At 38.5% G+C, this 27564-nt stretch overlaps 1 protein-coding gene across 6 annotated transcripts in view; it reads right to left on the reverse strand.

The window, feature by feature from the left end:
- CTNNA2 (catenin alpha 2) overlaps positions 1–27564 on the reverse strand; it is a 475578-nt gene that overhangs the window by 100300 nt on the left and 347714 nt on the right. For all 6 annotated transcript variants that reach the window (XM_068943743.1, XM_068943741.1, XM_068943744.1 and 3 more), the window contains 2 exons: positions 22110–22190; positions 8059–8211 (listed from right to left, as the gene is read on the reverse strand). In XM_068943743.1, coding sequence (XP_068799844.1) covers positions 8059–8211; positions 22110–22190 — 234 coding nt within the window. The remainder of the gene's footprint in view (positions 1–8058; positions 8212–22109; positions 22191–27564) is intronic.

Here is a 27564-nt window from a genome sequence, read left to right on the forward strand (position 1 = left end):
AATGTCAGCTAACTGTGAAATATTGGGAAACTACTGGGAATAAGTTTTTCTGCAAGGAGAAGAAAGCATTTCTCATGAAAGTAATTTTTAATAGGGTATCCAAAAAAAAAAGTTAAAGAATTGCAGCAAAGAAGTGAAGAACTGGTTGAAGTAAGTTTTAATTTGTAGGAAGCTCTCCAGTATTTTTTTTTTTTTAAAGAATAAGTAAAAACAGATAGCATAAAATGAAATAGTTCAGTCATTCACTACTGAATGGTGACCTAGAGAAAATTAGGTAAGAGGACCAGCATTGACTTTATAGTGTCTACAGCTCCAGGGAAAAGATGCATACAGATTGGTATAAGAGACACTGCAGCATTTTTCTGCTCAATTTTTTCCTTCTAGCTTGTTTTCTCCTTCCTGGAAGGAGGTTATCATTGCCCACAGGTTGCCAAGTTTAGGTAGCAGGTGTTTTATGTACATCACAGAAAGATGGGGGAAAAAGTAAATTTATCATTCAGCCCTTTTGGTGTTGCTATGACACACGGGAGCTTACCAGTCCAAGAATAAAGAAAAGGAGGAAAATGAGTAGAAAATGATTACTCAATAAGGTGTTAGCAGTTTCACAGATTCTGGTGTGCTTGTTTATCAGTGTATGACTAATAGGAAGAGATTCTGGAAATGGAGTTGTGTCGCAAGCTAGTTAAGATGAGGAAGTTATTTCCCTTTGAGCCATCCTGGGTTTCATTAGAAAGCTGCTAAGCCGGTGCTGAGGCACACTTTAAGGCACAGTCAGCACTTGCCATAGCCTAGCTGTCCATTCTCAAGATTAGTTTTACCCACGTTTCCATGTTAAGGATGCAGCAACCGGATCACAGTCAGGTCCTGCAACTGCCATCTCCTATGGCAAGCCTCCTAAACTTCAGAGTCAGATCCATATTGCCTGAAGGTAGCGATGACTCTTGAATAAAAGCAATCTTTAAAACACAGACATCACTTTTTAATGCCTTGAATAACCTATCCTATTCAGGGAAAGGTATACAAGAGGCTCTAAAAGTCGCACAACCACAACTATCTCTGTACATCCTCTTTTCCATAAGGTATTGCGATTTTCAGTGTTAACCTAGAAGACAGAATATGAAGCTGGTGCAGATCCCCGCAGGAGTAAAGATGGCAGTGGACTATCAATACAGTTTATCTAGTGGCTAATGCAAGTAGAGAGGGAGAGGAAAAGAAGAGAGCCAGCATAGGAAAGAGCTCAGCAATGAACCATTGCCAGAAAGTTTTTCCCCTGAAAGGCTTTAGTTCCCTTTATCTTAAAGACTCCCAAGATGGAGTAACTAGATCTGGCTGCAGCAGGGAGTCAGAAGAAATAACTGCAAAGAGTTCTCGAGCTTGTCATACTTTCATTGCAGATAATTAGACTTGTGATTTTATCAGCCTTCACTACACTGATGCTGCTGGAATTAAAGACATCTGCTGCCCATGCAGGGAGGAAAGGTCTGAGATGGAAGTTCTAACTCAAATGAGCAGATGAAACACTAAGACATAAAGGTAGCGCACAGCTTTAATTTCAGACAGAATCCCTCAACTTGAAGGGCTTGAATTAAACCTATCTTCAGCCTTCCTAATACTGCTTGATTAGAATCAGGGATTAGTACCTTCTAAATATTATTTCTTATCTAGCTTAGTTCTAATGTCAAGTAAAAGAAAGACAGATTGATCAGCTTTTACTCCTGTAAGAGAGAAAACCCAGAGGTATATATTTTTCATTATAGAAGTTGGATAAAGAAGCTCTGGAAGAGCACTGACACCTTTTCTTCATTGCTTAGTAGAAAATAGCTAGTCAGATACTCCAATAATGCAGCAGTGTGCACTTAAATTGAAAAGAATAGAACATTTCACATACAGTCAGGATTTGTGAATTGTATTATATAGGAAGATTGCTTGTTCCTTGAGCTAAAATTTCAGAAATAAATGAACCAAATATTTTCCTCTTCGGCTTGTTACTCCAAGTTTTATCTTTAAATGAAAATCCAGTTCAGTTCACTAAATTGATGCTCATGAACTTATCCAATATTTACAAAAGCACAAGCAAAGCCTTTTTATACATTCTTTATGAAGATCACTGTCAAAAGCTCCACTGATCTCTACAAGCGTATTGTGGATTTACACCAAATAAGAGCGTGGCCCTGCAAGTCCAAAACCTGAACACAAGCATTCCATTTCCTAAGAGAAATTCTAGCTCTAGGTTTCTTACAAACTGAACACCCAGGGTGCACTTCCAAAAGATGCTTCCAGAACAAAAATACTGGGGTAGACCTTAGTTCTGTTGCTACAGATGTAAAGCTACAGTAAATTCACAGACAGCCAGGTCTTGGAAAATGAAAAGCAGCATACACGGTGTCTTACCAAGGAGTCAAACACTCCTTTTTTTTCCTAACATCATAAGGACAAACACCCCAAGCCTCCCCAAAGTAGCCCCAGTACCCTTTTCAAAAGGGCAACTGCATGGTCAGGAGGAAGCTAGAGAACGCCATAGCCTAGCAGAGAGACTCTAAAACAGCATTTCCGTTTCTCTTTTAGGTTGCATGGACCACAAATTACTGTCCAGCCTCGTGATACTATTGATTTGCCTGCACTGTATCAAGTTTTAATCTCCATAAACCATAGCCTAATACAGTTCTACTAGAAAGTGCCCTTATTAGAGGACTTGGATTATTTTCAGCAGGTCTAGAAATTTTGGTTGTATAAGCCAAAACTGATAAGATATGTAGGCCACATAAAAATCTTTCCTAGAATTAATACAAAACTGGTAGGACACTGTCCCTTTGAAAGATTGTATTTAGCAGGAAGGGATGCAGCACCAAATTTGAAACAGTCAAAAAAAAAAGTCTTCTCCACAGTAACATTAAAATCGTCAGAAGCAAATTTCAAGGCAGAAAACTAACTGATGCAACTGTTCACTGCTCACTAAATGGTAAATTTAAAATGAATTCAACTCCTGTTTTTTTTAGAAAAATCTGGAAGTCCATGTTGTCATATGAGGTTTTAAAGTCATAACCTCCTGAACATCTAAGGACATAAGACCACTTGCAAAGGGTCATTACAGTTTCAAGCTTTTACTGCATAAGTCTTTTCACTTTCAGGATGGAGAGCATGAACATGATTTCCTATAGCCTACTATCTTTGTTCTGTTACTTTCCCTTGTGTCTCTCCTGGACAACAAATTAAGCTAAACTGTTACACTACTCAAGATTTAGCACAGCTTTGTTCTTGTTTTTGTGGCGAACGCCTTTATTTTTTCCATATTAAAATTTCATACCCATCTTCACAGTAACTAGCTTCCTCATCAAGAGGAGAAAACATAAATACAGAACTTCACTGATTTTAAGAAAAAAAAAAAAAGACAATTAGATTGCTTGTGAAATTTCTTTCCTTTTCACAGGGAGTCTGCATACTCCCTTGAGTCACAGATTTGTTTTATTGAACTCAATCCATTAGATTGTCATTGAATGTTGCCATTTTTGTCCTCAGGATTTGAGGTATAAACAAACACCTATAGTACAATACAGAGATAATCCTGTGACGTTCGGGTTGTAAGTCAGCTGCCATTTCAGTTGCATCTCTTATTCATCAGAATTTTATAATAGGAAACCTTTGTGTACCTCGTTTCAGCCCTCATATTGCATAACAGATCTGGCTGAAATCCTCCCTCACGATCCAACCAAGTATTGAGTTTGTGGCTGCAGCCTTCTAGAGTAGGAGGCATTTTTTCAAAGTCTAAAAACTCCTGTTATTCTGGACTTTTCTTTAAAGCTATGTTCAAAAACTGTTGCCAAACATTTAGGACAAAAGGTTTTGCTTTATGATCGTTACTGCCAAGTGAAAAGAAATTAGCAATAATTAAAACAGTGTTTTCTGCTAGATCTTTCGTTGAAATTCAACTTAAAAGTCACCTTACCATAAACCTAGTAGCAGTGGATGGTGATAGGATAAAACATAAAATGGGCAAGCTCTCCGAAACTCCTAGCAGATACACAGCACTCATTCCACCAAGAGCTACACTCAGTCACAGGTCTAGAAGGGCAATCAAATCTGGTGAAAACTGGATAGACCTGCCACTTCATCTCTCTCCTCTTTCTCAATCAAGTCGAGATTGACATCAGCCCTACTGCCAGCAATAGCCCTACCAAAGCTCACACAAACTGTCAGGAAATAAACAGTCAGTTATGTTATTTAGTATTTCTTGAATTAAGCTTAGGAAACAAAAGTTTTACTCGTTAGTGGCACTCTGACACACTTGCTCCCATCCTTGCTGTGAGGACAGAAACCCTGATCTAATCCACTAGTGTAAGAAGGCTGTATAATCTGCATTTTCACAGTTATTAGTTAATAGCTGCACATGCTGATGTTCCATATTGAAGGCAACTAAACAGCTTGCTATCCTGGCAGCTTATTGGCTGCTGAATTGGATCTCCCAGGAAAAGCGGCTGCATTTGATCACTGAATGAGTGTCATATTGCACAGTACAATCCAGAGGACTAACAGTTAAACAGAGAAAACATCTCTAAACAGAAAAATAAAAGTTAATTAATTAGCTGCCATATACTGCTTTGATAGATGCCTTGCACAAATCTGAGCTGCTGTATCATCTGAGTACCTTTGTGAGGCAGGTATTAGAATTATCCATCATTAACCTTATGCTACAAATGAAGAAGCCTGAACGTGGAAGTTTAATTATTTCCCAAGGTCATATTTGAAGCTGGTAATACAACTCGGGCATTTACTGTCTTTCAGTCATTAGAGATGAAATTTTTTAAAAATATCAAAGGGATTTATGAGATAAAGGTCATGATCTGGAAAGCACCATCGCTCCTCTAACGTGGGTTTCAGAAAGCATAAAGATTGAGAGAAGGCTGCTGGAATGGGATTTGAAGAAAGGGAGTTAGCCACCTAAGCCTGGATGGTACCACAGACCTTCGGGTATTTTTTTTTTTTTTAAAGTGTTTGTATTAGGTTCTGAGTCATTGAGGATGACTCACATCACAAATAGGCTGGTTCTCAGTCTTGAGGTGTTCTGCCTTGTAGGCTGTGGAGGGAGCCTGAGACGATCAGGCTTTAACATAGGCACCGCAGATAACGAGCCTCAAGTTTCATGGGATGAAACTTTACCCTGGGTTTCCTAAATGGCCTATAGAGAAATCTAGGTGTCAGTGAATGCCTAGAAAATTGGGAATTTATCTTTGGCTTTATTCTCAAATGAGGCATATCATAGCAAATCAAATGAAAAAGAGACAAGTGTTTTAAAAAAACCACAGAAATAGTTAAAGCAGCTCGTTAAGGAAGATTTTGCAATTGTTCTACAACATGCACTATGAAAGAAAGTTAACCTTCATAAGCCTCATTCCTACAACATCTATCTATGTAAACATAGAGGCCAAAGAAAATTATGTCTCTCATGTTCCTCAGATAAGAAATACAGGTTTTTTTCCTCCCACAGTGGTAAAGCATAGCTCTTATCTGAGTTGTTTTTCTGACCTTTTGATCTTTATAGACTTCCTGTTGAAGCCTGGTGGGACATCCAAAAAATCCAGATTCTGATTCTCGAATTAATGATAATTATAGCACTTTCACAGTATTGGATTTGTATTGCCAAATTCCTTGCGCATAAGTAAGTGCAACTCTAAATACTTTGGTGGAACTGTGTTTGCATATATTAGCAAGAAATGCTGGCCCTGTGCCTGGGAAAGGATCTTTTGTTCCACTGTCACTTGATTATGTCTCATCTTCAAGCCACATTTTACTATTTGCAAAATCCTTGACCCACAAAACCATAGAAGCCCATCTGCTAAGATATTGTTGAGCATCTTTAAGTGATAATGATGAGACTAGCTTTAAGTGGGAAAGCTAGCATACAAGGGCAGTAAATCTATTCCAAATATTTTTCTTGGGCACTCAGATGAACAAAGCCCATGTTTCAAAATTCTACTTGCACTAGAAATTGCTTTCTTGAAGAGACTTCATTACCCAAAAGAAACAAACAAAAAAAAGCTTAGAAGTAAAAGACTAAGGTCTAATTAAAGAGCCCATCTTTGGGAAGGAGTAAGGACAAAGCCACAGCCTAGTATCAGCTGTCAGAGAAACATAAGAATCAGTGAGGTTCTGCTTTTAAATAGTCTGGAACAGCTTAAACAGAAAAAAGTTTAAACGATCTATAAATATGAGATGAGAAAAGTGTATTAGCATTTCGACTAAAGCATCTATTGCTACTATTGTCATTGTTATTTTATTGGCAGGGTTCTCTGAGAAGGATATCTAAAAGTAACCATGTAAAGTACAAACAAAAAAAAAAACCAGTAGCTATATCCAGTAGTACTGTTAAATTTATAATCCCACAGTTAGATAATCATAATCCGTATCTTGGTTTCTTCCAGTTAAAGTTTTTTGTTCCAGCTTTTTTTTTTTTAAATCTATCATCTTTAACAGATTTTTCTTCCTTTTCTGTCACTACCTCTTATTATCTTGTAAAAGATAAGATCTACTTAGTTATTTTTAACATTTAATAACTCAATTAGACCTATAATTGCACCGCTTTGTGGCAAATCTGTGGAGGAGGGGACTGCTATAATCCTAACCACATATGTTCACTACATATTATTCATAAGGTTACAATGCTGATGGCTACTACAATATGGTTGTGAATTTTTTGTTGTTGTTTTTAATATATAGGCACTATCTCCTTTTTCACTGCCATAGCTCCAGTTACCAGACAGCAGCAGCAAACCTCTCTGCAGTACTAATGGTCGAGGCTGCAAGCTGTTGACCCTCCTCTGCTCCTCTGTAGCTAAGCGTAGTAAACCTTATAGTATTCAGTGACGTATAGAATCCAGCTGGAGCTTTTAAAATCCCAGGAACTATGTTTAGATGCCTACAAGTGAAGTACTACAGCACTTGGCGGACACCAGACAGCAAGTGAGACCCTAGAGGCCAAGTGAGGCATTTTGATTCCCTCTATCACCAATGGGAAGAGGGACACCCTCCCAAACCCCATCAAAAATAACTCCCACACGCATTCATCAGGGAAACAAGCTTTTGTCAATAGTGCTTACTGAACTCTTACTAATCCCTAGAGCTCAGGTGCCAGAGATTCATGAATTTTTTCCTCCCCCTCCAAGAACAGAAGCCTTTCAAACTATAGTTCAATACTCCTCAAATCGGGAATTCCCTAGAAGCATTTTTGCTGCTGCTGTTAAAGTATACATAGCGTGGCTGCCGAGACAAGAGGTTACAAAGGAGCTTCACATTCTTCACAATAACGCTTGTATAGAGTAGTCAATAATGCCACAACAATATCAAACAAATATCGCCAAACTGTATTTGTGTCTTTGAGAAATGCAAATTCTCAGTTCTTAACCTGTCGTGGAGGGCCAACTGGGATGAACAAACATCATCATTTGGTAAAAAACTCTGTTCAGCGAGCAACTAGGTTTTACTAGCTATGTTTTATTCTTCTCATGCTTCTGTACCATCCTTGAAGCTAACTACAGCTTGTCAACTTCACACAGCAAGTCTCTTCAGAAAGAGGAGACACTAAAAGACATATCTAATATATACCCTTCCAGAGTAAACCTGGTCTTCAGCTACGCCTTCTTTATTTATCCTTTTCCCTATCTTACTTTGGCATTATTAGCTCACATGCCTGGAGTGGCCTTCAGCTAGCATCAGACACCATATTCGGAAGTGCCTATTTTGCTTTTTACTTCATAGAGAAGACAATCTATTGTACCATTAGTAAAGCTGAACTGAAGTTAATTCGTTGTTGCTCAGGACTTGACAAAATACTGGAAACATTCAAAACACATTCAGCTTTAGTGAGCTACTAAAATATAGCACTATGTTCCTCTCCGCCAGTCACCCAGACATTTGCCAAGCAGTCACCCAGTATAAAGTCCACCAAAACACCCCAAACATCTCCTACGGAGACACCACCTCTAACATTTCAGCTGATCTATCATTTTCCTTGACTCTCCTAGAGGAATAATATGGAAACCTAGTCCTGTCACTAGGATCCCTTACCTCAACTAGCTTGTTGGCGTGTTCGCGGAAGACCTGAGCGTACTCCTTCACTTCTTTCTCATTGCCGCTCTTCGCAGCCTCGATGAGGACCAGCAGTGGGACATTGGTCTCCAGGAACGAATCTGATATGTGATCCATCACTGCCTTCCGCAGCTGCAAGACACAAAAGTGAGCCAGTAAGTAAAAAGAGCTATCAGTATACATCCCCACTGTAGTTATTGGCTACTTATATTTATGCATTGATGTGTCACATTTCACAGCATTGGACAGGAGCTGGAACCCCATCCCAGCTCTATGTTTGCAGCAAGCATACAAATAACAAAATCTTCAAGGCTTAGTTCTGCAAAACACTCTTGAGATTGGTGCCCACTCACACATTTAATCCTACTGGTTTGAATGGATCTATCTAGGACAATGCTGATTACCCACATAATAAACAGCAGACTGATGAGAATTGAAAGCAGCACGGTACTTTTAAAAAACAGTTCAGCTCACTTAAAAGCCAAATACGGATTAAGGAGCTTACCATCAAGCAACCATTAAAAATATTAGCCTGAACGCTTCTAAACCTCCTGTAACTGCTGCACTGAATAATGTCCTATGCAATAATGTGCATTTCATTTATCGTGTGCCTTATGCTTCATATTCTTGTTCAAATATCTCCAACAGGTATAAACAGAAAGCCTTTCTAAGCTTTTTTTTTTTAAGGTGAGATTTTTAGACATACCTATAAATATTCTAAAGGAAGAAAAGAACCCTACAAGTTACTGAAGATTAAGCTCCTGTTATTTCACAAAAACATCTGTTTGAGACAATAATACTGTAAAAGGGATGTCACTAATGTCCTCTCTACCTTGCTAATAACCACTAATTAATGTCAAATTTTGCTAAGATTTGAAACATAGCCAGAAAGACAACTGAAATCTTAAAGAATTCTTCTTGGAAACTTAATTGCTCTGTGAAAGTTGAGATCAGAATGCTTTAGCATATTCTGTTCAGATTTTGGGTCTAACTGTTGTTAAGAATGAAAAACTAGACTCAAACGCCGCAAGCTGCGAGCCATTTAGCCTAGAGGTCTGGTAAGACAATAGTCTAACTCACTCACACATTTTTAGGTAGATTTAACATCAGGCAAGATAATCATACAGTTTTGTAGTTTAGACTAGAAAGCTTAAGCTGTTTTAACAGCATCTTGTCTAGCTATTTGTATTTAAAATTGCCATACTGGTAGGTGCTGTAAATCCATGACTGAAGATCCATTTGGATTTCAGCAGCAGCAGGGGAGGCTGGTTCTATTTCTTTAGAAGAAAAAGCTAAGTTTGAATATTTCCATTTAATCCCTTAGTGATGCAGTAAAAGCAAGCAGCAAAGCAGAATAGCTTAAAATTATATATATATATATATATATATGCATATAGCATTCCATTTATTTAAATTATAAAGGGGCTAACATTAAGAATAATAATTCTTAATCCCCCTTGGAAATTAATTCTACTCAGATTTTACTTGGAAAATACTTTTCACTTCCTAAATGATTAAGGGCACTTCAGAATAGCTATCACAGTAATATATACAAAATAATAAGAAAAAAGAAACGCATTAAGGAGACCTGCCAGCAGCTAGGAAGCTGGTAGCTTTGTAGCTACTTGTAGTATTGTAGCTACTACCTACCACACTCACTTTGTACCCCTTCTTTCTCCCCATCTCTTTATTTCCATTTATTGCCTCTTGTTTTATTCTTATATCAAAAGTCATTCATGTTGCCCTTTGGTTCTGGTTGCACAGCATCTAATACAATGACATCCTGATCCATGAATAGGTTTCATGGGTGCCATACCAATAGAAATACAACTATTAATATTACTCCAGACATATCAAAGTGCTGCAAAAAAGATTTTTTATAGACACATATATACACACACACATACATACACAAATATAAAGTTTCAGAGGATACCACACAGCTTTGCACTACGAAGCCCAAGCTGCTCTATATGGCTGACACACAGCAACGGGAAGTTCATAGCAGCCCAAGTAAGGAGGTTGTAGAAGCTCTGCTCCTAAATTAGATGCCTCACTTCAATACCTACATTCAGGCTTTTCCAGGTCCAGGGTACCTAAATAGACCTCAGTGTAGTGTTTCCAAAGGGACTCCTAGGTTTTAAAAAGCCATATGGGATGGATCCCATACTCCAAGCAAATTCTTAAAAACCCACTTGCTCGCGTGAATACGAGTGTCAGTGTAAGCTGCTGTCCACTGTCTGAAAAAGTATTTTAAATGTTAAATGAACAACAAGCTTTTCTGGTTATTATCAGCTTATATGGAGGGGATCTGTTTCACAAAGGGTTGTGTTCATTGACCATATAATTCACCTTTTAATCAAGGTTAAATTGCTTTTATAGTTTTGATTATAACAATATATCCCATAAAACTGGAAGAAAACTCCCCACGTGCTTAAATTTGCAGATTGTTTTCATCAGTATTAACTATCTTCAATCTAAAGCCACACATTAGAAGCCAATAAAAAGGACAATAAGAGCATCAGCTAAGTAGTAATTTGGGTTTTACCATTGTAAGTATATAGTAGTCATATACAAATCAAAATAAGTGAATATAATGGATATTCTATTTCTAATGGTAACTGCACACTGTCTTCTGCAGTTGGGAGTCACAAAAGTTGAACAAAGTCAGAAATCCAACCGTCACTTGTTTGATAAATATAAGATTAACAAGTCTGCTTTTCATACACTGCTGTATTCATGCATGTCAGTAGCACATTTCTGACCCCTCAAGTAAACACACATTATAATTTATAAAGAAATTGGTTATCTGACTTTTAGGATGACTTTTCATTGAATTTGAAAGGTATAGTTAGCAGTTTCTGTACATGCAGGAGACCACAAATTTTGCTATCCATCACCCCAGGCAATAATGAATGACTTGACAAAATCATTTGTTAAAGGCGGCAGGAGTAGGAACAGAAGACGTTCATCCAATAGCGCAAATGGATACATGACAAGGTAATATTAATTGCACAAGGAGAGTCATTTGAAAGTATTAGCTCAGCATTACCAGTCTATTTGATCTAATTAGAACTATTCATCAATTTAAATCATTACGGGAAAAATTATCTTGTATATTCCTCTGTATACTGCAACAAAGCCCAGTCAAAGTAATGGCTTGTATATCCAGAGATTTTTATTGTTGCATCCAACTGACAATATCCGGAGATTTTATCGTTGCATCCAACTGACATTAGCTCAGAAGGGAATGCAAGAAATGTATGACCATTTAAATTCAAGTTGCACAGAACGCAACAAAAAAGTCAATTTTTATTTTAAAATAAAATCAGATCTTGTGATCATATGTACATTAACAAATGCCTTCATAATTAATATTTATGTCAGAGTAAAATAATAATGACATATATTCTTCTTCATAAGACAAAGCTTCAATTTTTTCCCCTCCAAAGTTTTAGATTACAGGTGGCTTCAAAGTGTGGGTAGTCTCTACTACATGCGGCTCTGTTCGCCAGAGAAGTCACTTAAATTCACTAGTTAACAAAGATCTTTACCTTTCTCCGTGACAAAATTAAACCCTAGCTAAAAGAATAATTAGTTTACCAGATCAGCACAGAGATATGAAAACATCAAGAGCTGTAAATACGTATTTTTTTAAAGTATGAACAGTGTACCACAAGGCAGATTTTATGTCTTCCCCGTACAGTCAATTTAGTCAGTTTATGGTGCACAGAGTCACTTACTGTTTTTGATAGCGTCATGTTCTCCTGTTCTCAGCATTATTTAGGTCTGCTTTATCACTGTCGATTCACAGCAATAAGCGAGCTCAAAGAGGTTAAACTGCCCACTGAAGTGATGTTCTTCAGGGATAGATAACAATTTTTGAACCAAAATGTCTCAGTGCTGCTTACAGTCATATAGAGACTTAAATGTCTAATCCTGACACTGCAAGGTAACGTCACAGCAGGAGATGAATGACTCCAGCAGATTGTTAAGCTTTATCAAGTATAAAACAGCATAAAGCTATGTGTAATAAGAGTTTACCAAGGAGATCCACCATTTTCCATTTAACATGCATTACAAGCTGAACCCAGCTCCAAACCCATAATTTACCCGTTTGGGAATGCTTTCCAGCATCCTTAAGATAATTGGCAGAGATTAAATTAAAAAGCCGCTCCTTTGCGGTTAAAATATTCTCCAGACCTCCATTTTGTGGCATATTTGAGGAAGAAATAAGGCAGTCACCTTGTATTAGGCTAAAAAAAGTAATCAGTTGATTCTGTATACTATAATCTATGAATATGTAACAAGTAGGTGCACTCTTTCAAAGAGATTTAATTGTGACAATGTGGATGCCAATGCATTAGTTTTGCCTTAACGCTAGGTTAAGCACAAAAGACCTGAGCAATTAGAGCATACATCAGACTTGCAGATCTAAACTACAGATCTCCAAAATATACTACATGCATTTTAAGATTTGAGCCTAAAGAGACAACCCTAGCAAGAAATGTTATTACAGAGACTGATCATTTACTTGTTCATGTTCCCCCCCACCCCCTTTGTGTAATCTTTTTTCTTTCCTAAGCAGAAACTTCCCTAATCAAGAAGGGACTAGGGGTGAATTTACTTTGAAAACACAAAAAACTTCAAGTAACAGGTTTTCAACAGAACTTTGAAAGAAAAGGGAAAAAAACAAAAAAGAGTTCATCCTAGCAGTAGGTCACTCCAAAGAAATTCTCAAAATGGTATATGGCCAGAACCATAGAAGACCTTAGTTACCAAGTACTTGATTCCCATTGATTCCACTTTTTTTGCACAATTGAGATCTTTAGACGTTTATGTCAATTTTAGTGACTTAGAAGTTTATATTGCCTTTTCAGAAAACCATTTTTGCCATGAAAGAGCCTAAGACTCACTAACCACATCACTACAGTTACATAAAAGTACAGGAAGCTTTATATTTTATAACCAGGGAGGGGGGGTGGGGGGAAGCACTCGGAGACAAGCAATATCAAAGCAAAAACTCTGTCTTAACCTTACGTCTGTCTAGAAAAACAATATCCTAATATTGATGAGAGTGCCTGGGTAGTATCAAACATTTATTTGCAATTTAGGACAATAAAGAAAGATACAAAACATTAAAAGGAGAGATGGCAACATAAAGATGATGATAACAATAATGTAAAAAAAAAGTGTCAGGAGAACAGAAATACACGCAAGGATCAAACTGCCAGTGGAAAGCATCAGTGAGGTCAAAATAGTTCAGAAGTGAAAGGCAAGAAGTGATTAACTTTTGTATCCGTATGACCTGGGAGGGTAGAGGTGTGACAAGGAGACTATAGAGGGATAAAAGCTGCAAATCAGGGCCTCATAAGCAGGGACAAAGGAGAAAGGAAAGACTGGAGAGGTTATCTCAGCAGAGAAACAAGAGAGAGGCTTGTAATCGCTATCACTTTTTTGTGCTTTATTATCCTCCTCAGTTTTCACAAAGATGTTTTTCCAAAGTCCTTAGTGGCAAGGCTAGAGGATCAGGTGGAAGGAGAGGAAGAGTGTGACAAACAGGAGGGCAATGAGGAAGAACACCATGGATTAGACATGCTCTTATACTGATAGACACAACACATTAAATATAATTTCAACACAACCCGAGACAAAAATATTACAGCCGGTAGACTGGCTTCAGAGCTCGATGTTTTTTATAAAGACAGTGAATCATACAGTTATAGAAATTGGGCAGTAAAGTGTTTTGGGGAGGTTAACTCGCTATTTGGTCACAAAAGGGAAGGAAATAACTTCATGAAGACCTTTCATCAACTATCTTCACCGTACACTCATAAGCACAGAAGTGACTTCACTTAAACATAGTTGTATCTAATGAACTCTAAACGGGAGTACATATATGATGCTCTGTTGCTCTATGAACCACCTACCCATGAACAGCCTGCCATGCTAAATGTTATCAGCATCCATAAGACCCAAGGATTTAGCCCTGGTGAAAACATATGACAGTTGCCTTTTGCAGACCTATCTATTGAAGTCCTAGACAATGGCTGAAACACAAGATTAAAAATTGTGTTCAGCAGAAATAGAGTTGGCACCGACATCCTTCCCAAGGGTCATTCCAAGCTAAGAACCGATCCTCTCCCAAAGCCCCATGGACAGAGGTCACCGATTTGAGATTGTCAGTTACCGTCTGTATCTAAAAAAAGCAAACAAAAACAAAACCCAAGCAAACAAGAACCACCACACACGCGCCCTTAAGCTGTAGTCTTACTGCATTGTTGCTTTTCTGTGGTAATAACTTCTACAAAGCAGAGCTGGCAGGGGGGGAGGCGGGAGGAAGAAAAAAAATCTTGTACTTTTGATTGCATAATAAGTAACATTAAAGACATTTTAAAGTACTTAAGAAATAATATTACTGAACAAAATGAATGTCAATTAAGAAACAAATGCAATATTAAAATCCCATTTGGAAATTAAATTCTATCTACTCCTTGCCATCGCTCATAAATCCATCAGGAAGACAGAATTATAAGAGTCTGTGGAAAGACACTATATTTTACTCTACATTTACACTAGTCCCTAACTTCTGCCTCTGCATTATCGACAACTAACATCAAGATCTGAAGCTGTCTTTATAAACCCAAGCTTCTGTAAATTACTTTAGCTCAGCTGTCGACAGGTCAATCGCAGGCTAACACTAAGAAACAATGAAAGCTTCTTTATGTAAAACTATGCAGCATCAATAGAAACTTCTCGGAATAGATTTTTCTTTTTGGGCAGCAACTTTATACACTGCTGCCGAGCTTCTTCCCTCATGTTTATAGCATCCCTCATTAAAAAGAGTTTTAAAAATTCCATACTTGTTTCTCTGCAGTGATTACAGATACTAGGTACCTTCTAAACTTCCGACAGCGAGTAGGAAGAACTGTTGAAGAATATTTCAGTTACAGGACTCATTGTTTGAGAAGTAATAGCCAACTGTGCAGCAACTTACTTGTACACAATATATTTGCCACTGAATTTTGGCTCATAATTTTTTCAACAGAGTAAGGCTGCGAGTGTGGAGGGTTGGACTTTCAATGTGGCTGATGGAGAATTAACAGACTGATGCCCACGCATAGCCGTCAGGTCCTTACTTCCAAAAGCCAAGATGACCAAAGCTATGACACGCTTGTGATGGATTTGTCTAGCAAAATCTAAAGTATTATGCTGTGGACCAGAATTTTCTTCGTTTCATGAAAGCATTATGCTGTAGCCTTGCACAAAACTACCTGATATAGGTATCATTTCTTGAAATATGGCACCATATGTGCATCAGTAAACATTATGTGTACAGTAAATTAAACTGAGCCTTATAATTAGGCAGTAAGGAAATTACTGCAGACCTGGAAGAGTAAATCAGCAGTATTAAAGCACTCTCCATTTCCTCTGAAGCACTTCAGAGTGCCATAAAAACTTCAATGTCGCAATGATAAAGATTTAGAAGAAATACACTTTCAGGGAGACAAAGCATTCACTCCAATAAATCCAAGTCAAAAATCACCAACTTAAAAAAACAGTCCATTGCCCCTAATATTGAGATCAGATCTTTAGACGTGTCTCTAAAACACCTTTCCTAAAGCAAATATCCCAACGAGTCTATTAAACAGTAGCAGACAAAACGTGGCTGCGGTATCAAACACGACACCAGAGGCGAACAGTACAGTTCTTTCAGTCCAAGCAAGGGAAATTCTGCATTCACCTACTTCCTCTCACTTGCAGGATCGATCCTAAATTCAGCAGCAGCTGAAAGAGCAGAGAACTTGATCAAGTGGAGCATTGCTACCTCTGCTTTACAATGCAGCCCTAGACAAGATTCCCATCTAATACCTTTGCACGAGCCGATACAAAAAAGGCCAGTAAAAGAAAAGTACTGACCTACAGGCAACGCAGCCCATCAATATCAAACATATACAAGAAGTAAACATCTAGTCCTGGCACAGGAATAAATCCGTACTAGCACTGATAGACTGCTTTTAGCAAGACAGCTTGCAGCTCTCCTTTAGCAAGAGCACTGAAGACATTGCAGGTGAAAATATAACCTATTAAGCAACAAGGAAAAGGTGATGAGCTTCTAATGAGCAACAGCTGATGCTGCAGGTGGCCTCAGGTTAAACATTCAGACTGAGTTATGGCTGGCTCACTTTAAAAAAAGACTAACGTGTTGTCAAGATGCATTCCCATGTAGCTGAATAAGGTGATATCACGGATCCAGTACACCTTCCCTTAGGGAGGACCGATACCTCATCTTCAGTAATATAACACAACTTGAGCAGGAGAGCGCTGCTGCTCATCTATTTAAACAGGACCTTACATCAGCTTTGCCGTTATGAAATAAATCTCTAGTAAGTGTTCACATAAGACTAAATTTTAAAGTTACAATCCTCTGTGATATTCTGCTGCTACTTAGCACTTACACGAAGTTTTGCATCTTCAAAATACTGGATAAGCTCTAGCAAATTCTCACAATGCCACATGAGTTAGGTAAGGTCCATGACCCTCTCTCTCACTCTCCCTGTTTTTAATTCTCCTTGAATTATACAGATCATGAATTAATAAAGCCACCATTAGGATTTATACCCTTAACCAGTGCTTGCTTGCCTGCAATAAAGGAGGCATCAAAATCTACTTTTATAGTAATGAGAGAGAGAACTTGCTTCCTCATCCCTCCTGGAAATAAATCTGCTGCTGCAGTGGTGCCTCGCTCTGCAAACTGAACGGAAAAGCAATACTCACACAACCTACCTGTAGGCTCCTATCTTAGGGCTGCCTAAATCAGGAAGCAGTTCTCTCACAGCTCCCTCCCTACATAGGGAGAAAGGGGAGCTTCTCCAAAGCATGCCACTGAAACCCCAAACCACCCTCTGGAGAGGACTCACTCTGCTGACTATCTGAGAGAGCTAAGGGAAAGCAGTTTTGTTATACAATCAGCCAATTTCTGTACTTGATATCAGCTGGTGTGAATTCTCCCTTTACAATTAGTTGGGTTTTTTTTTAATGAGCTTTTATTTATTTGAGTGTTCTGTTCAGCTTCCCAAATGAGCTGAAAGGAATTGGTTATCTAATATCTATTAAGTTTGATTTGAACTGCGTTCACTGTGTTCTTAGTTTTGTTTTCCTTCCTGAGCACTCACACTTCCCTTGGGCTTTATCTTAATGTACAGATGCTGTATACCTCTTAAAGCTCATACAATACAGAATATCTAAACGGAGGCAGCTTCACCTCCAGAGGCAACTTTATCTTTCTGTGTTTCAGATTTTTCTTCTCAAAACTGGACAGTAATGTTTGCTTGCCTTCATAAAGCATGTTAGAAGGGGCGAGGATGGATATATAACTTAAGACACTCAGTCGTGATTCAAGAGTATAAGGTATCTTTCCTAGGTGCCACTGACCCTCCCAACAACACTTGACAAGTCATTCTGGTCTGTATATAACACAGCAGCTTGCCCCCAAAATGATGATGATAACGTTCCCTCTTTTGGAGGGGGGTCCTCCGTTTCCTGCAATACGCTCACATACTGCAAAAGGAGAAATGTATGTGAGCATACGTACTTGGAGGGAGAGCTTTAAGTCCATAGACTGAAAACATTATGTAAGTGTCTATTCATAATGTATTTTGCATTGTATTGGTTAGATGCTATAAAATCTGCTCCAGTGGAACACGGTTTTACAGTTTTAGTTGTCCCCTTAGTCTAATTGCATGGCCTAATACTCATGTTTTTAACTCTGACAGACTCTCTAGAGCCTACGTGAATTTTCAGCGGATTTCAAAGTGCTAAATAATGTGTGTTTTTTTTTAATCTCAAATAGTATTCATAAACAGTAGCGATACAACTTAATCTAAGCAGAACTGACTGACATAAAGAGCAAAAGGAGATATGCTGCCTCTCAAGAGCTAGAAAAAGAGATCGAACAGATAGGGGTAAGAACATTAAAAAGACTTGTCTAATCCCAACTGCTGTAACACATGTAGAGGACATGGGTGAAGACAGAGAAAAGACAGAAAAAGATGGAGAAAAGACAGTGAAAGACAGAGCAGGAGGTGGTCACAAATGTCTTGACTATAGAGTTTTATGTCTAGACTGGTTTTCTGAGGAAAAGAAGCTCATTACACTTGTACTGCCAGTTCTTTCTGATACATTTCCATCTAGTGGCCCATCTCAAACAAACCCAACAGTCAGGAACGGTCTTCAGAAAATGAAGTAGCTATAATTTTGAGGAGAACTTGTCTGGGTAGGAAAACAGTGACCCAAATCAGAGTCCTACGGAAGGAAATTTGTAGCGTGAATTCAGTAGCTGCCCAGCCGGTGCACCAACACTCGCCCCAGATGGCCAGGGACCACGCGGGCACCAGCTGGCTGTCAGCAGAGCAGCGTGTTGAAGACAAGCTCAGCTCTTCTCCATCCCACCTACTAGCTGACCAGGGAGCCATGGCACCAGAGGCAGCAGCAGATAGGAGAAGAATGGATATGAGCAAAACAAGAACGCTATATGACCAAAGCACCTTAAAATGATTGATAACTTTCTTGATAATTCTGAAAATTTACGTTCCACTTTAATTTTTAATATTTATTTATATGCATATATTTGTATTTGCCCTGCGAAGATAGAATAAATGAAGCTAGAATAAATAATAACCTTCAAAATGAAAAATGGAAACTATTGAAAAAATTCAAAATGTGACTTTTCAACATGGTCAGACATCTTCCGTTTTACTTTCAAAACTAATTTTCTGGCTAAAAACCACGATCTTATGAAGTGTCCTAGTTTTAAAGAGAGAGAATATTTTCTGTTGAGTGTTTATTCTATAAAGTCTTTTTTAACTAGCTTCAGCAATGACATAATCCTGTGTCTGCAAGAGGTAGATGTCTTCTCCTCAACAGCTGCACGTGAGTGACATTTCCAGTATAAACTGGGAATTGCTGGCAAAAATTCTTCCTATTTCCCTAGCATTCCTCCCAATTGCAGGTATATGAAGAATACTTGGCCTGGCTTGAATGAAAAAAAAAAAAGGTGAATTATTTGATTTCAATCTACTGTGGAGTACACCGCAGACAAACTGCTCCGTTAAAATTAATAGCAATATCTGATCTTTAGGAGAAAAACAGTGGTTTCCATTATTATACCTTGTGGGGAAACTAGCTAACGGAACAAGAGCAACTGGAACAGAAAACACGGAAAACAGACTGGGGCAGCGGTGGCAGGAGGCCGTGCCGGGAACAGGTGGGACACCAGCGGTGGTGACAGCACAACAGCTGGCACCCGGCTCGCACCGCTCCAAATGATCTATAGCCCACGCTGGTCCTCACCACGCATCCAGGCTGTGCGGTAGCCAAATCCTTTGGTGTGTCCTTCAGTTTAGCTTCGTTTCAATGTCACCGCAGAGTTGCAAGGCTCGAAATGCTGTGTGTGCATGCTGCTTTATGATGAGTTGTAGTATTTGAACTATAGGCTTAGCGTTTTTTTTTTTTCCTAAGGAGATCAAACAAACAAACAACAACAAAAAAAAACTGGCAGCAACAAGCACCCTGCTGCTGTCATCATTCTAGCTTGCTGTAGCACACCGTGAAAGATGGTTTTGTTTAGCTTTTAGGTCGTGCGTTACCTTTTCTCATGACAGCCTTGCATACCGGGGAAGGAAGACCCCAAAGCCTGCCAGTTGGCACGACTTGTTATCAGATATGGAATTTCATGCTTTTTCCAAATTGTTCAAAATGAAGTAAGCAACGGCAGCAGTAAGCAATGGGCTGGTGAGACTTGCCTGCTTCCAAGAACTTGCTCGGTTTGACTTAGGTTGATGCACTTACTGGCAATTTATATTAAGACACATAATTAGATCTCCATAGTAGTTTTCCAATGCCCAGGAGAGTTTAAATGATGAGTATAAAAAATGTAATTCCATCAGAATAGGAAATATTGATATGACTGTAAATTGCGAGATGGAATTTTAGCACCATGCGTCCCAGACACAATCATTTCACATGTCTGCATGTTCCTTAGGTAATCCAATAAAATCTCAAAAAGAAAGAGCTAAGTAACCTGGTGAGAAAAAGAAAAATCAGTCTTAGATGGTTGACTGCTGAAGCCTTGCAAGGGACCTTGGCTACCAAACGAAATATATATACTTTCTTCATTACCAACATGTGTTTTGTAGCTTGTTCAGTTTTTTGGTGGTAACATTAAGCTTCATAAATCTGATAGGCAAGGTTGCTTTAAATGGGACTCATTTAAAAAAAAAGAAGGCATTACGGTATTCCAAGTTTATTGTCTCTACCATGATATGGCTCAAAATAGAAAGACTGGGACAGTATAACACTGTGATCTCAAATCCTGTTCCTTTCTTCTTGAACTTCAGCCTCGTAGCCGTTAAACTAAGCCTTCAGTGACAGCCACGAATTCTGAAACTTCGCAGCGAGAGGGTGTATTCGAAAGTATAATGATTTATGGTCAGAATAGAGATTGTAGAAACTCCATCTTCCTGCATGCTCGTGCAAAAAACAGCACAATTATGATATAATCTTTATTAATTTATTAGCAGCTTCCACAGTTTAAATAAACATTATTGCTACGCGGCATACGTGGACATAAACATCAGAAACTACATAAAAAGCTTCAGCTCCAAGCAGGAAAACATTGATATACGTGTTTCACTTTACCCACATTCAGAGTCCCAACTTTTTTGCGATTGACTTCAGCACCTATGGGGCTGAATACACTCTTGAAGTAGAGAGCTTATTAAGAAAGGTGCCATTTTTGTATCACGTTTCAGAGTAAATTTGGCTTTAGAGATGAGTAATTCAGGCAACTGCTGCGAGCCTCGCATGGAGCAGTAGCGCATGTGTTAGTCTGCTACTTCCTTCGAGCGATAAGAACAGAGGTGGGAGGCGACACATGGTGCAAACTCCACTGCAGAACCGAGGATGCCACAAATTTGGAGGTCAGAGCAGCAGAGCTGCTTCTTCTGTCACTAGGCGGGCAACAGATGCGATGCTAGGCTTGATACAAGGGAGCTGATGACTCATGTCATCTGCAAGTCCGTTGCAATATTTTTATTATTTGGAGAAATAAGCTCCTCAAGCATGTTCGTTGAGAGTTAAGCGACAAGTGAAAAGATCTGAGTTTTAGAGGTGCAGAGTACTGACTCCAAAATGCCTGTAGATGCCACTCTTTCTGAAACTATCAAGCAAACAGATACCTGCAGGTACATCTAAGTCCCTGTTTGGCACTGCAGATTTGTGCATTTTAGACTATTTCTACAGAGTCAAGCTTTGATTGGTCAGTAGCCACTTCTTTTTCATAGAAAATAGGCAGAGTTGGGATCATCTCAAAAGAGGGAAAAACCAGCAAAAAAGAAAAAAAAAAGTAATCCCTCCTGCTGTAACTCTAAAAGGGCAAAGCGAAAGGCTTTCTCAGAGTTTTCCAATATTCCTTCTGCTCTTTTCCATCTCAAGCTTTCCGAACAAATCTTCCAGTCTTATTACCAACCACAAAGATAAAAGTAATATGAGAAAGCCAGCTTGTCCGGCTTAGACTAGGTTTTACTGCTGTTTCTCAATTTTCTCCCTAGCCTCATGGCACCTTCATTTAATGAAGTACCTAGAAATTTTTCTTTGAAAATATTCTGTTCTCACAAACATTTTTATATGCTGCTCGTGGTTCCTCTCATTTCAGTGGGAGTATTCGTATAAATACAATAAAGCACACATCGCCTGTGTTTGTACAGCTGGCGATGCTTGAAAGCAAAGGGAGTGAAGGTCTGGACAATCTGCCCACCCTCCCACATATTAAGAGCACTGGAGGTTATATCTGTAACACGTTTCAATCTCTCTTTAGGGAGAGGTACTAATCCTTTGTCTAATGCCGAGCGTAATGTAAATAAGCAACAGCATACATTCTTTACACTTCTACAAGTGACAAAGTCAGTCTGAAACTGAAAAGCAACGACTTGCTGACAAAATGAAGAAGTATTATAAAAATCATAGATTACCTGTCTTCGTAGGTCTCGTGTTTTCTTGGTCATCTTGTCAATAGCAATGTTCAGTGGGTCCCCCTTCTCCTTCCTTCCAGTCTGTTATAAAAGAAATTATGGAGTTAGAAGAAAACATTCTCCAAAATAGATATCTTTTTTAACAGTGCGGAGGTATCTATGGAAATCTGTGCATTGCTTTTTGTTTGCTTTCATTAAGCCTTTATTTTCAATGTAATGTTTTAAACATCTTTATGTGTGGGGGCACAGCAGATTATTTTAAAACAGCCCTTAAATGATAAGATAAAAGATGAAGGTGACTCACTGGAGAGTTTAGAACTTTTCCACCAATATATTATGTGCATACATTATAGCCCATGCTCCAAAAAACTGGCAAGACCTTTCAGTATAAAACTAATATTAAGAGTTTCTAATCTCCATCCTGCCAGGCACTGGGAATGTTAAACATGATAATAAGCAGCAACACAGCTTGAGGACAGAAGGAAAATGGTCCTTATGCCTGTAACAGGGATCAGAGCAGCAGACCTTACGTGCAGTATAAAGAAGACTTCCACTTAAAACACATTCCTGCAGGAAGTCTCAAAGCAAAAATCCTCATGAAGATTAAAAAGAGGAATTAAAAAAAAAAAAAAAAACTTTTTGCAGCTCTCAATCTATGAAAAAATACAGTCGGTAGGTACCACAGTATAGAAAGCTTTAAGTGACTTTATCAGCTGTAGGAAGTTTCTTTTAAGAGACGAAACTTCCTTAAAGCTCTCTTACATCTCTTTCCACATTGAACTCTGTTTGATAGCTTTTTACCAGGAATCACAATGATCTTCCATTCTTTCTAGCAATACTCTTTCTTTCTCAGTGCTTTTTAAAAAATATTCCTATTTAGAATTATTCCTTGCATATGACTAAGAACAATTTGCTAACACCAGCTGAGCCTAACAGCATACCTTTCTGGGATCTACTAAAAATCTACTTTTGGGGTGGGATGGCGATTACACTTTCAGTAATGATCTCGCAAAGGTACCGCATTGTATTATCACCTCCGCATGGCCATGCTAGCAAGTGGCCTGTGCTATAATCTTCTGCTGCAACCATTCGAGTGAACGCTTGCTTTCTATTACTGCCTGTAATTTTAATTACGATATGAGGCCTATGCACTTATGATCACATGGAAATCTGCAAAACGCCTTTTTTTATTTAGAAATTCAGCCATAACAACACCAAACGCCCGCAGATTTTAATACAAAACATAGATTTACCTCTTAGGTATCTAAAGCAAATCCATTACAAATTCACAGAAGTTACCACACAAAATTGGGTCCCGAAAGGAGAAAGAGAAAACATTTGTGTACGATGATACATCCATGATACCTACTGATACTTTTATCTCCTGCTTCTTGAGCTTATCCTTAGACCGAGGTCTGCTGGCCCCCCAGTAATGAACTACAGCTCCTCAGCCTAAGCAATTGCAGCATATCCTTTTGGTTTTAGAAGTCCTGAACGCAGTCCCTGGTGCGTTGTCCAAGACAGCAGATGTCATATGTGCACATAAGCTCTAGTTTTGCAGGCTGAAATTTCACAATAAAAATGAGACAGGCGGGGGCAGCGAGGTTTGGTACTCGAGGGCTATCCTAAATGTTGACATGGTACAGCAGGGACCGTCAGAGGAACTACTTTCAGCCAGGTTCCTGGTCTGTTCGACTATAAAGCTATAGTCTAAGAAAATTTTCAATTACTCCGGCTGCGTGCTGTGGACTAGCTGCAGCAAGTATCCTTGGCAACATTAGCATTGAGGCATGCTTTATTTTCCTAGTCAAATAATTCAATTTCTGTAATATTGCTTAAATTCTTCTCTTCCTTCTCAATGTTTAAGCTTTGATCCATTGGCTTACAGGAAGATATGCGACCACACAAAACGTTGTAAGACATTTATTGCTGGGGCAAGGATGACCTTTTTCCATAAAAAACAGGGTATTATTTGACAAACTACGCAAATTGCAGGGAATATTAGCACAATGCGAATAATTAAAAAGCAAAACCCATGACATTTAAGGCTACCTTGGGCTGGTATTTTACAGCTGTCAGACAAAACAACTAGTTAACCATTCTTCATAGAGCTTGTGGAAGGCAAGTGTACCTTGCATTCACCACTTGCAATGTCAAGCACTTTTATGACCCCTTTAATGGGTCATGGGACTTCTTCCACGATGGCCAGCTATGGGAAGCAATAATACTGAATAAATTAGGCACCTGCTAGGCCAAGTTTAGGAGCAAAGGCTTCTGACATTCCCTGAAAAGTTACTGGAGGAAGGAAGAAATTTTGAGAGATTGGCTTAGAGTATGGAATTTAGGCTCCCAGCTTAGGTTTTTTATTTATGAACTGGTCTTTGGTGGAAACTACCATTGACTAAACAGTGAGAGTAGGTCCATGGTAGCCTACATCCAGCATCTTACATCTCAGCCTCTTATACCTAGCATCTAAGCCCCTTTTCAAGTTTATCCTACGGCCCTTTTCATCTAGTTTTAAATTACACGAAGAGCGGCCCTTTAGGTACATGCTACTGCTAAACACAAGAAAACTGGGGACCACTCTACGGCCCTTAGGCCACCCAACACAAATTGGTAATGTCCATCTAGCCAGCCCTTTTTCTTGCCAAAGTAGGGAAAAGCTTCATCTACACTACTTATTGAAAAGAGTCCCTACTCCGTGCAAGCGCCCAGACCATGACTACGCTTTGTTGGAGGGGCTAATTGGCATGAGCCAATGCTGGAAAACATGCTACCAAACAATGCGGACAGAGATCCAGGTCTTGAGTCTCTCCACGGCAATATTTTATTAAATCACTATGAATACAGATGAAATCTTAGAGATCGTGCTCATGTTCTGCACGATTATTCAGTATATGGGAATTTTAGGTGTCATTTAGCTTGAATGAACTTCACCTGTTACTTGTAAAGTGATTGTTGCCTTTTACTCTTGTTACAAAACACTTGCTTCACTGTATGATTTCAAAAAAGGAGAAATTTGTTTAGTAAATCACATTATTGGAAAATAAATAGCATGGCATGTGATGTTACATAGCTTCAGGCAGGTCTGTCAAACACCATCTGCTCTGTGCTGAAAATATAAGTTTATCAAAGTTTATTTATTTAAGTCCTTAAATATGCTTATATTAATGTTGCTCTGTGCTAAATTTTTGGCCTCCTTTCCTAGAAGGGATAGAAGGGAATTTAGCAGCTCCCTGTGTTTCTGAAAAAAAATGAAAGCTTGGTATCAAACCTCATGGCATTTCTCTGTTAAGCTTTTTCTATGACGGGAAGAATGATATTTTGGAGATGGGATAAAAAGTAAGTAAAAAGAGCTCCTGGCTTTGGGATGAAAGAAGAAGGAGGAAAAATGCATAGAATGCCTGGGTTACATCCCCTAAAATATTGGCATTCAGAGTTCCTATGGCTAAAGTCACGCCTACTCATGGTGTAGAAAGGAGAATTTTGTTATGGAAGAATATATTAATTATGGAATATACTGGATTGTGAGTGACCGTTAACAGGGCTTGCCTGCTGTTTTTTACTCAGGGTACTTTCAAACGATTCTCTCAGCCCATGTTACTCCCCTTCTAGTTTCCTTAGAGCTTTTCCCTGCCTGCCTGATTTATTTTCAGCTTAGCAAGATGAGCTAATTTCAAAGGGCTCCTGACCAGGGGCTGTGCTTCTTACACAGTCTGCTGGGTCAAAAAGAGATTTCCATTACACTTCTGCCCCAAGGCTGCGTTCTCACTCCCAGGGCCGGCAAAGTAAGATCCAGTTCCCTGGATTTATTTTTTAAGCATTTTTAAGCCCGATTTTTCACCTGCACTTATAAGTCGAACAACTTTTTAGCACATGCATGTTTAGTTAATGAGTACCTGGAGAAATCCAGTTACCGTCATTTCGTTCTAGTAAATGCCTACAGTCTCAACCCCTGTCAACAACTACAACAACAAAAATAAAACAAATAAAGAATATAATCATTGAGTTCCCTATATTAAACAAAGTCTAAAAAGCCCCAGAGAAAAACTGTGTAATATTAAGGTAAATGCTCAGATTAGGAACTACAATCCCATTTAGTTTGGAAGGGAAATAAATAGAGTAATAGACAAAAGCATGTAATTATGTTAAGAAATTTCAGCATCTGCAAGAATGATCTTCCCTAAGATAAAGCACTGTTTTTCCTTTTAAAAAGGATTTTTTTTCTCCCTCCTTTTTTTCCTTTTCCTGAGCTGATTACTGTTGAAGTAAAATAAAACTCCCTCCAATATTTTCACCACTATTGAGGACACTTACTTACAGCCCAAGCCTTGATCATTAAGGAACTCTTTTGACCAGTATGAAGATATAGGACTTTCTTTTCCAACCCTAGAGAATATGACAGAATCAGGAAAAGGCCAATCAGATCAATCAGCCTAGAGACACGGAGCATTTTGGATTAGATGTAGTCGCCATGGAAAGAAGATGCGCTAGAACAGATTTGGTCACTTTTGAATAATTCTAAATACCTCCAAAATGGTAATCATGAAACTTCTGAAATTTCAGCACATAAAACGAATAAAATTGCTACCCCTATTACGGGGAGGGCTTAGATATTATGTTAATGACTATTCTTATGTGCACACAGAGATTTAAAAGGGAGGATTAGTTACAGTCATGCAAGATGCAAAACCATTACTCTGAACACATTATTACAGAAGTCTTATACTCAGCTACTTTTTTAGTAGACAGATGACCACGGCTTACAATAGTAACCTATAGGAAGAAGGGAATGGAGTGCCAAGAAAGACATGAACAAGCGCAGCAATTGCAGGCCTACAACTTAATGTCACAGGTACAAAAGCAATGTGCATGACTCTACTGAGAGAGACTTAGGAAGAGCTCCTAACAAAATTATTTTCCTTTTCCTTTAAAATGCCGAATCTAGAAGCTCAGTGTAATATGTCAATTTATCAAAAATTAAAAAAAAAAAAAAAGGTTAAAACTATGTAAGACATTTTGAGACCACTCTTTTCGCACATTCCTCTGTCTTTCTGTTCCTTTAAGTATAGGCCAAAATACCTAGGAGAGCTCAGTCTCATGTTGCATGTCCAAGATTTCCTCATTGTCATTTATACAGTAATTTAGCTTAGAGGAGACAGGTGGAAATATTATCTATTGATCTGAAAGCTACCATACCTTGATATACTTCTATATTTTCATCATTCCCTAGGTAGATGGTCTCATTATTTACAGTTTATTCAGAATTCAATATCACAATGCTTTATTAAGGCATAAACTGCTGCTCAAAAATATATCAGTCCTAATATTTTCTTTTAAATGTTGAACAACATCACTCTTTATAAACTATGCTCATGTTCAATAGCTCTTTTAAAAGTGATGAACGGAAGCTTAGTACTAAGAGGAAAACATTTGGAACAACAGACACAAGCTG

The sequence above is a fragment of the Struthio camelus genome, chromosome 4 (genome assembly GCF_040807025.1).
Source record: "Struthio camelus isolate bStrCam1 chromosome 4, bStrCam1.hap1, whole genome shotgun sequence".
Lineage (NCBI taxonomy): Eukaryota > Metazoa > Chordata > Aves > Struthioniformes > Struthionidae > Struthio > Struthio camelus.